This window comes from Carcharhinus amblyrhynchos, chromosome 14, assembly GCF_965287045.1.
Source record: "Carcharhinus amblyrhynchos chromosome 14, sCarAmb.v2.hapA, whole genome shotgun sequence".
Taxonomy (NCBI): domain Eukaryota; kingdom Metazoa; phylum Chordata; class Chondrichthyes; order Carcharhiniformes; family Carcharhinidae; genus Carcharhinus; species Carcharhinus amblyrhynchos.
This window is the reverse complement of record NC_137337.1, coordinates 1,046,334-1,057,690: the sequence shown is the minus strand read 5'-3', so window position 1 is coordinate 1,057,690 and position 11,357 is coordinate 1,046,334. Positions and strand designations below refer to the sequence as shown.

The window sequence follows — 11,357 nt, the reverse complement described above, 5'->3', positions numbered from 1 at the left end:
GGGCAGCATGGTCGGTGCAGGATTGGAGGGGCCGAAGGGCCTGTTCCTGTGCTGGAATTTTCTTTGTTCTTTGAATGTGTGGCTCAGTCTGTGTGTGTGTCTCGGTGCCTCTACCTGTGTGTCTCCCTCTGTGTCTCCCTGTGTGTCTCTGTGTGTCTCCCTCTGTGTCTCCGTGTGTGTCTCCGTGTGTGTCTCCCTCTGTGTCTCCGTGTGTGTCTCCCTCTGTGTCTCCCTCTGTGTCTCCGTGTGTGTCTCCCTCTGTGTCTCCCTGTGTGTCTCCCTCTGTGTCTGTGTTTGGCTGATTGTCTCACGCTCTCCCGTTGCCCTGGGAACTGCCCCGCCCCTTTCCACAAACCACGTGACTGGACGGCGACGTCACCACTCCAAACGTCACTATTTCCATGGGAACACGGAAAGACGTCAGGGCACGCTGGGTGTGCGTCCCGTCTCCGTGGCAACGGCATCAACATCACAAATCAACATCACAAAACAGGGAGCGGGAGAGAAGGCGGCGGAGAGAGAGAGGGGGGTGAGGAGGGAGTGAGGGGAGGGGGAGGGAGTGAGGAGGAGGGGGGGAGGGGAAGGGGGAGGGGGGATGGGGAGGGAGTGAGGGGGATGGGGAGGGAGTGAGGGGGGAGGGGATGGGGGAGGGAGTGAGGGAGGGGAGGGGAGGGGGAGGGGGAGAGGGGAGGGAGTGTGAGGGGGAGGGGGTGGGGGTGAGGGGGAGGGGGCAGAGGAGGGGGACAGGGGAGGGGGTGAGGGGGGGTGGGGGGGAGGGGGGGCAGGGGGGGGGATGGTGGGAAGGGGGTGGGGGATGGGGGATGGTGGGGAGGTGGATGGGGGTGGGAGTGGGAATGGGAGAGGGGGACAGGGGAGGGGAGAGGGGGAGGGGGGGAGGGAGGGGAGAGGGGGAGGGGGGGAGGGAAGGGGGAGGGGAAGGGGGTTAGCAAGCGCTAAAGATTCCAGAGGAACAGGATTGATGTGAATTTAGACAGACAACAGAATACCACCGCCTGAAAGTTCCCCTTCAAGTCCCTCACCATCGAGATTTGGAAATATATCACTGTTCCTTCACTGTCACTGGGTCAAAATCCTAGAAGTCCCTCCCTAACAGCACTGTGGGTGTACCTACACCACATGGACTGCAGCGGTTCAAGAAGTCAGCCCACCAGCACTTTATTAAGGGCAATTGAGGATAAACAACAGATGTGGTCTAACCAGCAATGCCCACAGTTTATGAACAAATAAATAAAAAGTTGGGTGAGAATGAGATTGCACAGACACAACACACAGCCAAACCAAGCTGAATAATTTAAGCTTGTATCTAGAAAGCAATAGAACATGTGCATCTATAATGAGCAAGTCATTGTGTGAATATGAAGTCTTACTGCACAGGACTCGGTTTACTGACAGTGAAAGTCTTTGGATAAATATTTCCAACATTATTTGTTTCGCTCTAATTAATTCCATGTGTTAGTCTCACATCATTTCTCTTCTTTACACAATACAGTATCGTTTGGAAGATTCTATTCTGAGGAAATGCAGCTTTTCAATCAAATGTTGACCAGCTGCTGATAACCCAACCCAGGTGGAGTTTCTCCCTGGGGTGGGGCTGAACACTGGCTGCTAACACCGTTGATGTGTTGCTGTGATCACTGGATGCCTGGGACTGGAGCCAGTAACTGAAGCCTGTGTTGTGGTGAGACTGGAACTCTCAGACTATTTATGGGGCCCCCAGAGAGGGATTCCCAGAAAGCACGAGGCTGTCAGTCAGGGAATGCAGTCCAAGAGGCCCCATCTGGGGGCGGGCCACTAATTCCTGCCAAACAGCACTTACTGGCAGCTGCTGATTCTTGGGAATAGAGTGCCGCAGCATTCAGATTGTGGAAACACACACAAACAAACAAGGAAAGTTTCAAAACACCTCATTTCTCCCTAAAATCTTCAACCACTCCTGTAACCCTATACACATCCCTGTCTCCACTCACACAACCCCCATTCCCCCACCATATTCTCAGCTACCCCAAACTCCCCCATCCCCTCTGCACTCTTCACATCCCACAGCCCACCATTGACTCCCCTTCCACTACCCCGAATCTTGCCCTGAGGCCACCCAACAACTGCCACTCCCCCATTACACTGTCCCTACACCCTCACCCCCACTTCATTTGTCCCAATCCTCTCTGCTCCTGGTATAAATACATTCCCTTCCCTAGCTCTGCTTTCCCCTTATCTAGAGCTTATCACAACTGGTGAGACTATAATCCAAATTTAACTCCACTTCTTTTTCTGATATAAAGGCTACAATAACTTAGAGCAATGAGCAATGCCCAAGGAGCTCTAGAATGTCACACAATCTAATTTCCATTCCAGTGTGGGTCACACAATATAAAGATAACCCAGGTGTATCCAGTCCAAATATTGCAGTATCAGCCTTCATACAATCAATTCAGTTATTAATTCATCAATAACTTGAACATAAAAACCCAGCTCCGATTGCATTGGGCCACAAACTGTAAAGCTGAGCTCAGTAACACATTATAGAATCCTTACAGTGCAGAAGGAAGCCATTCAGTCCGTTGAGTCTGCACTGGCAACAGTCCCATCCAGGCCCTATGCCTGTAACCCCACGTATTTACCCCATTAATTTCCCTGGCACTAAGGAGCAGTTTACATAAAAACATAGAACAGTACAGCACAGTACAGGCCCTTTGGCCCTCAATGTTGTGCCAAGCTATGTCCAATCCCAAGATCAAGCTATCCCCTCCCTATCATTCTGGAGTGCTCCATGTGCCTATCAAATAACTGCTTGAAAGTTCCTAAAGTGTCCGACTCCACTATCACAGCAGGCAGTGCATTCCACACCCCAACCACTCTCTGAGTGAAGAATCTACCTCAGACATCCCTCCTATATCTCCCACCATGAGCCTTATAGTCATACCCCCTAGTAACAGCTACATCCACCCGAGGAAATAGTCTGCACGTCCACTCTATCAATCCCCTCAGTGTCTTGTAAACCTCTATTAAGTCGCCTCTCATCCTCCTCCGCTCTAAAGAGAAAAGCCCCAGCTCCCTCAACCTTTCCTCATAAGACCTACCCTCCAAACCAGGCAGCATCCTGGTAAATCTCCTCTGCACTCTCTCCATTGCTTCCACATCCTTCTTATAGTGAGGTGACCAGAACTGCACACAATATTCCAAATGTGGTCTCACCAAGGTCCGGTACAGTTGCAGCATAACCCCACGGCTCTTAAACTCAAACCCCCTGTTAATAACGCTGACATACTATAGGCCTTCTTCACGGCTCTATCCACTTGAGTGGCAAGGCCACTAAAGTATGGGCAACCTGACACGCACACATAGAAAATAAAATGGATGAACAATGGGGAAAAAGCACACTGAGTGACAGCTGCAAACTCATGCTACAGCTTAGCAGAAAACAGTGTGAGGATATACACACAAAGAGAGCATACATACAATGAGAATATACACACAATGATATAGAATATAGATATAGAATCTTCAGACAAGACAGGGGAGGGGATAAAAGAGGAGGAAGCATTGCATTATAAGTTACGGAGTCAGTTACTACAGTAAAGAGAGATGATATCTTGGAGGTGACATAAGAACATAAGAGGAGACAGAGGGTGGTGGTTGATGGTAAGTATTCGTCATGGAGTTCGGTTACGAGTGGTGTGCCTCAGGGATCTGTTTTGGGGCCACTGCTGTTTGTAATTTTTATAAATGATCTGGATGAGGGTATAGTTGGGTGGATTAGTAAATTTGCTGATGACACCAAAGTCGGAGGTGTGGTAGATCGTGAGGAAGGGTGTCATAGTTTGCAGGGAGACTTGGACAGGTTGCAGAGCTGGGCCGAGAGGTGGCGGATGGAGTTTAATGCGGAGAAGTGTGAGGTAATTCACTTTGGCACGAATAACAGATGTGTCGAGTATAGGGCTAACGGGAGGACTCTGAATAGTGTGGATGAACAGAGGGATCTAGGTGTGTGTGTACATAGATCCCTGAAAGTTGGGAATCAAGTAGATAAGGTTGTTAAGAAGGCATACGGTGTCTTGGCGTTTATTGGTAGGGGGATTGAATTTAGGAGTCGCAGCGTCATGTTGCAACTGTACACAACTCTGGTGTGGCTGCACTTGGAGTATTGTGTGCAGTTCTGGTCCCCACATTACAGGAAGGATGTGGAGGCTTTGGAGAGGGTGCAGAGGAGGTTTACCAGGATGTTGCCTGGTATGGAGGGGAGGTCCTATGAGGAGAAACTGAGGGATTTGGGGTTGTTTTCGTAAGAAAGAAGGCGGCTAAGAGGGGATCTTATTGAAACATATAAGATGATTAGAGGTTTAGATAGGGTGGACAGTGATAGCCTTTTTCCTCGGATGGAGAAAGCTAGCACGAGGGGGCATGGCTTTAAATTAAGGGGGGGTAGTTATAGGATGGATGTCAGGGGTAGGTTCTTTACCCAGAGGGTGGTGAGGGATTGGAATGCCCTGCCTGCTGCAGTTGTAAATGCGCCTAGTTTGGGGGCGTTTAAGAGATCCGTGGATAGGTTTATGGATGGAAAGGGATTGGTTTAGGTTAGAGGGTCATTGTTTTTTAACTGGTCGGCGCAACATCGTGGGCCGAAGGGCCTGTTCTGCGCTGTAATGTTCTATGTTCTATAAGAAATAGGAGCAGGAGTAGGCCATCTAGCCCTTCGAGCCTGCCCCCCCATTCAATAAGATCATGGCTGATCTGAAGTGGATCAGTTCCACTTTCCCACTTTCTCCCCATAACCCTTAATCCCCTTGTCTATCAAAAACCTATCTACCCGTGACTTAAATATATTCAGCGAGGCAGCCTCCACCACTTCAACGGGCAGAGAATTCCAGAGATTCACCACCCTTTGAGTGAAGAAGTTCCTCCGCAACTCTGATCTAAACTGCCGCCCCCCCTGCCCTTATCTTGAGTCTGTGCCCCCTAGTCCTGCTGTAAACACAGTAAGAAGTCTCACAACACTAGGTTAAAGTCCAACAGGTTTATTTAGTAGCAAACACTACAAGCTTTCGGGGCTCTGCCCCTTCATCAGGTGAGTGGGGAGTACTGATCAGAATTCCCCACTCACCTAACAAAGGGGCAGAGCCACAAAAACTAATGGCGTTTGCTATCAAATAAACTTATTGGACTTTAACCTGGTATTGTGAGACTCTGATGTGGGTATGCCGGCGTTGGACTGGCGTAAACACAGTAAAAAGTCTGACAACACCAGGTTTTAGTCCGACCTATTTATTTGATAATATACTCGCAAGCTTTCGAGGGGTTACCCTCTTCGTCAGGTGAACTCCCCATTCACCTGACGAAGAGGGTAACCCCTCGAAAGCTTGCGAGTATATTATCAAATAAATAGGTTGGACTAAAACCTGGTGTTGTCAGACTTTTTATTGTGAGACTCTTACAGGGGAGGTGCCAGATGACTGGAGAACAGCTAATGTGGTTCTGCTATTCAACAAGGGTTGTAGAGATAACCCAGGGAACTACAGACCAGTGAGTCTCGAGTCAGTGACAGTGAAACTATGAGACAAATTTCTGAAGAAGAGCATCTACCTCCACTTGGAGAGGTCAAGCTTGATCAGGGAGAGTCAACATGGCTTCATCAGAAGGACATCATGTCTAACAAATTTAATTGATTTTTTTGAGATGGTGACCAGGTGTGTAGATGAAGGGAGTGCAGTCGATGTAGTTTATATGGATTTCAGCAAAGCCTTTGACAAAGACTTATACAGAAGGTAAATTCACATGGGATACAGGGTAATTTGATAAGTGGATTCAAAATTGGCTCAGTTGTAGGAGACAGAGGGTGATGACAGAAGACTGCTTTAGTAACTGGAAGCCAGTGTCCAGTGGCCGTACCACAGGGATCTGTGTTGGGAACCCTATTATTCATCATTTATATAAATTACATTGACAACTATGTGGGGGGTGGGAGGGGGGGCAGTTAGGACTGGTAAGTTTGAGGATGACACAAAGATTAGACCGGTACTTAACAGTGAGGCAGAGTGTCTTGGCCGACAAAAAGATATAGATGGAATGGTCAAAAGGGCAGATAAGTGGCAGATGGAATTTAACCCTGAAATGTATGAGGTGATACAGTTTGGAAGGAGTAATTTGACAAGAAATCAATCAATGATAGGACACTCGGAAGTGCTGGTTAACAAAGGGCTTTGGCGTGTTTGTCCACAGATCTCTGAAGGTGGAGGGGCATGTTAGGAGGTTGGTGATAAACACTTGCCTTTATCAATTGGTGTATAGATTACAAAAGCAGAGAGGTCATGATGGAGTTATATAGAACTTTGGTGAGGCCACAGCTGGAGTACTGTGTGCCGTTCTGGCTGCCTCATTATAGGGAAGATGTGATTGCATTGGAGGGGGTGCAGAGGAGATTCACCAGGATGCTGCCTGGGATGGAACATTTAAATTATGGAGAGCAGTTGGATAGTTTGGATTGTTTTTGTTGGAGTAGAGAAAACTGAGGAGGTGACCTAATCGAGGTGCATAAGATTATGAGAGAAAAGGACAGGGTGGATAAGGAGCAGCTGTTCCCCTTAGTTGAAGGGACACTCACAAGGGACACAGGTTCAAGGTGAGGGGCAGGAGGTTTAGGGGGGATGTGAAAAAAATCTTTTTTACCCAGAGGGTGGTGAGGGTCTGGAATGTGCTGCCTGGGTGGTAGAGGCGAGTTACCTCATATCCTTTATAAAGTATCTGGATGAGCACTTGGCACATCATAACATTCAGGGCTCTGGGCCAAGTGCTGGCAGACGGGATTAGGTGGGAGTTTAAGTATTTCTAATGTGTTTGCGCAGACTCGATGGGCTGAAGAGCCTCTTGTGTACTGTATGACTCTGTGATTCTATGATCTTGCTGTCCCATTCCCCACAGGATTTTGATGTGCTTCCCCCTCTCTTTGGGCGGCACAGTGACACAGTGGTTAGCGCTGCGTCTCACAGTACCAGCGACTCAGGTTCAGTTCCGGTCTTGGGTCACTGTCTGTGTGGCGATTGCATGTTCCCACCCGAATCTCTGCGGGTTTCCTCTGGGTGCTTCAGTTTCATCCCATAGTCCAAAGATGTGTGGGTTGGGTGGGCTGGCCATGCCAAATTGTCCCTTAGTATCAGGGAGACTACCCAGTGTAAATGCATGGGGATAGGGTCTGGGTGGGATTATGGTTGGTGCAGACTTGCAGAGCCGAATGGCCTCCTTCTACGCTGTAGGATTCTATGAAATTCTAAGATCTTGCTGTGCTAGGTTCCCCCTCTCTCTGGGATCTTGTGTGCTAGGTTCCCCCTCTCTCTGGGATCTTGCTGTGCCAGGTTCCCTGTCTCTGGGATCTTGCTGTGCCGGGTTCCCTGTCTCTGGGATCTTGCTGTGCCGGGTTCCCTGTCTCTGGGATCTTGCTGTGCCGGGTTCCCTCTCTCTGGGATCTCACTGTGCCGGGTTATCCTTCTTTGTCTGAGATCCTGCTGCGTCGGATTCTCTCTCCCTGGGATCTTGCTGTGCCGGGTTCCCTGTCTCTGGGATCTTGCTGTGCCTGGGTCCCCCCTCTCTGGGATCTTGCTGTGCTGGGACCCTGTCTCTGGGATCTTGCTGTCCCGGGTTCCCCCTGTCTCTGGGATCCTGCTGTGCTGTGTTCCCACTCTCTGGGATCTTGTTGTGCCGGGTTCCCGGACTCGGAGCCGTTTCATTCCAAATAAGGACATGTACGTCATCGGATTCCCGGTCTGGGCTGTGCCAAGTTGCCGGGGGGGAGCCCGGAACCTTCTGAGCCGGGGACCGGGTGTGGCAGGCGGGCTGAAGCGGGTGGACTGTGGTACCGAGTGTGAACTTTGGCTGTGATCCTGGAGCCACTGCCTGCCGCTCCCCGGTGCTGCCGCTCCAGTCCCTCCGCCCGGCCTCTGAGCCAGATCTTCCCCCAACCCCGGGAGAATGTGGTACAGTCCGCACTCCGTCACTGCTCCCAACCCTATAAAAGGGCGAGTCCGGGAAGCGGAGGACACAGAATCCGAGACAGAGAGAACCCCACAACACCGAGACAGCGGCATAGAGAGCGCCCAACATCACTGAGAGCGGCACAGAGAGGGAAGCGGAGACTGAGCAACTCTGAGGCGGAATCAACACAGAGGGAACCCGGAGACAAACCAAGAGCAGCCCGGACTGAGCCTTCCTCAAAGCGGATTGACACCGAGGCGGACTTGATCCCGGATTCCCAGCACCATGTTCCAGCCTTTCAGCACCGATTACGATTCAGTCTCTCGCTGCAGCAACTCTCCCTCCATGGGGGACCCACATTATTATTCACCCGCTGATTCCTTCACTAGCCTGGGCAGCCCGGCCAGCAACAGCAGCACCCCGGTAAGACAGAGGGCTAACACCTGGGGAGAGGGGCGGAGTGGCAAGTGGAGCTAGCACCGGGGGAGAGGGGCGGAGCGGCGAGCGGAGATAGCAGTGTAGGGGGATAGTACCGGGGAGAGGGGCGGAGCGGCCGGTTCATTGATGGTTTTTGCTCCATTCATGGAGAATCCGAGCGCGCCTTTGCGTAAAGCGTGACGTCAGGGAACTGGTGACGTGAGCACTGTGGACCAATCACAGTGGGCTTATTAATAACTCGAGTCCCGCCTCATGACGCGCACTTCATTCATAAATCACCCGGGGGGGCGGGGGAGAAGAGGGAACACCTGCTTGGGGGGGGGGGCGGGCGGGCGGGCAGTGCTGAGTTAGGGGGTCCCTGTGCTGGATTGGGATTTTGGGGGGGGGGGGGTCCCTGTGCTGGATTGGGATTTGGTTTGGGGGGGGGGGTTCCCTGTGCTGGATTGGGATTTTGGGGGGGGGGGGGGGGGGGTCCCTGTGCTGGATTGGGATTTGGTTTGGGGGGGGGGGTCCCTGTGCTGGATTGGGATTTGGTTTGGGGGGGGGGGTCCCTGTGCTGGATTGGGATTTGGTTTGGGGGGGGGGGGGGGCGGTCCCTGTGCTGGATTGGGATTTGGTTTGGGGGGGGGGGTCCCTGTGCTGGATTGGGATTTTGGGGGGGTGGGGGAAGCTGGCTGGTCTCTAATCTCTTTTCTCCCCCCTCCAGGATTTCTGCTCCGAGCTCGGCTCCGGCTCCAGCTTCGTCCCCACTCTGACTGCGCTGAGCAGCCGCCAGGAGCTCCAGTGGATGGTGCAGCCCACCGGCCTGTCCCTGCCCTCTGTGACCCAGAGCCGCACTCATCCCTACAGCACCGGGCACAGCAACTATCCCCTGTCCCGGGCCACACTTAACAACAAGCATTCCGGCCGGAGGGGCAAAGCGGAGCAGGTGAGTCTGTCTGTGTGTTTTGGGGGGGTGGGGAGGACTCTCTGGGACTGGGGTCTCTCGTGGGGCGGGGGATGGTGATGGGGGTCTCTCTCCAGCAGCACAATCTAACTGTCTCCCCCCCCCCCGCTCTGTCCACAGCTCAGCCCCGAGGACGAAGAGAAGCGGAAGGTGCGGAGAGAGAGGAACAAACTGGCCGCTGCCAAGTGCCGCAACCGGAGGCGGGAACTGACCGACAGTCTGCAGACGGTAAGCGAGGGGGGGGGATCTGGGCAGCTCCGGCCTCAAGCTGGGGTTGGGTGGGGGAGATTGTGGAGGTTGCAGGGGGTTTGTAAGTGGGGGTGGGGGTTTAAGCGGTGTTTTGGGGGGGGGGGGGGGTTGGGGTTTGAAAGCGGGGTTGGGGGGGTTTGAAAGCGGGGTTGGGGCTGTGGGGGGCGGGGGGGTTTGAAAGCGGGGTTGGGGTTTGGGGGGGGCGGTTTGAAAGTGGGGTTGGGGGGGGCGGTTTGAAAGCGGGGTTTGGGGGGGTTTGAAAGTGGGGTTTGGGGGGGTTTGAAAGCGGGGTTGGGGTTTGGGGGGGTTTGAAAGCGGGGTTGGGGTTTGGGGGGGGGGTTTGAAAGCGGGGTTGGGGGGGGTTTGAAAGCGGGGTTGGGGTTTGGGGGGGGGGGGGGGGTTTGCAGACACTCAAATGCCAGTCTAAACTCCAGTTTATTCCCCACAGGAGACCGAGAAGCTGGAGGGGGAGAAATCCACCCTGGAGACGGAGATTGCAGAGCTGCTGAAAGAGAAGGAGAGGTTGGAGTTTATCCTGGCAGCTCACCGGCCTGTGTGCCGGCTCCCGGAGCAGGAAGAGCGGTTCCTCCCCAGCAGCCAGCGGGCAGATCCAGCACTCTCAGCCTTGCCGGCTCCGGCTGCAGCCCAGGAGAGCAGCGGGCCTGGCCCAGACTTGGTGAGCGGCCTGGACTCGGGCAGGTCGGTGCCTGATGTGGATTTAATCAGCCTGGCGGACTGGGAGCCTCTCTATTCTTCATTGCCTGCTGAATGTGAGCCGCTGTGTACTCCTGTCCTCCCGGACACCCCCAGCGGCTCCTACTCTTCTTCCTTCACCTTCAACTACCCGGAGATTTCTGCCTGTGCCTCACTCATCCACCCCGCTAGTGGCAGTGAACACTCCTCGGACTCTCTCAACTCTCCCACCCTGCTGGCCTTGTAGGCAGCCCCGGCACACGGACACTTCCCCCCCCGGGCACTGCATGCAAATGTCTGGGAGACCAAGTGGTTATTTACCCGGGGAAGGGCGCGAGGTTAATCCCAAAGCGAATTCTCCTTCGCTGAAACTACTGTTGGAGGCACGGTGCTAGACTCTTCCAGATGTTTAGTCTGACCAACTACATGTTATTGCAATATGGTGTTCCTGTAATATATCAGATTATTTATTGTAAAGTTTATTTTTAAAGATGTACCCTGTTCTTCATTCTGTTCAGTGGTCTAATATTGACATCAGTTTTCCATGAAAACGGTTTAATTTATTTCTAGAAATATTTATTTTTTCTATTTTTCATGTGATTATTCTAAGTGTTTGCCTTGTGCTAACATCAATAAAACTTAAAATAAGTCATGACTCGGTGTCACTGATATCTGGAGTTAGGTGTTTGGGATTTTTGATTCACAGGCTGCGCGGGGAATTTCCGAGGTTCTGGCTGCTTCTAAGCAGCAGCTAAACATTCAGCATCTCGAAGGGGCAGCGTTAGGAGAATGTGGAGCCGGAGGATGGATATGGGAGTTAGAAGAGGCTCTGACGGGGTGTATGTGACTCTATGCACACTCCTGGTTTTGTATAACCCAGTTAATCTCAATCAGTCAGAGCTAATGTCTAGCTGACTGCTTTGTCATTCTGACGCATGAAGCAGTGAGGTCACGTTGAGCCTGTCCCCCTCGCATTCACTTCAATTCACACCAATAACCAGGGCCCATCCCACCTGCCTCAGGTATCCTGAGTCTAGCCCATACCCGCCAA

General features: G+C 52.3%; 1 protein-coding gene across 1 annotated transcript; it reads left to right on the top strand.

The window, feature by feature from the left end:
• The first annotated feature begins 8,051 nt into the window (after positions 1-8,051).
• On the top strand, positions 8,052-10,958 carry LOC145352194 (protein c-Fos-like). Its single transcript, XM_080201921.1, has 4 exons — positions 8,052-8,403; positions 9,125-9,346; positions 9,485-9,592; positions 10,062-10,958. Exons 1-4 carry the CDS (start codon positions 8,266-8,268, stop codon positions 10,551-10,553), a joined length of 960 nt encoding a protein of 319 aa, XP_080058047.1. The 5' UTR covers positions 8,052-8,265; the 3' UTR covers positions 10,554-10,958.
• Positions 10,959-11,357: the final 399 nt, after the last annotated feature.

Excerpts from the sequence above, each read along its gene's own strand:
- LOC145352194 (XM_080201921.1), top strand. The coding sequence starts at position 8,266 with ATGTTCCAGCCTTTCAGCACCGATTACGATTCAGTCTCTCGCTGCAGC. Across the intron at positions 8,404-9,124 it reads CCAGCAACAGCAGCACCCCG|GATTTCTGCTCCGAGCTCGG; the intron begins GTAAGACAGAGG and ends TCCCCCCTCCAG. Across the intron at positions 9,347-9,484 it reads GGAGGGGCAAAGCGGAGCAG|CTCAGCCCCGAGGACGAAGA; the intron begins GTGAGTCTGTCT and ends CTCTGTCCACAG.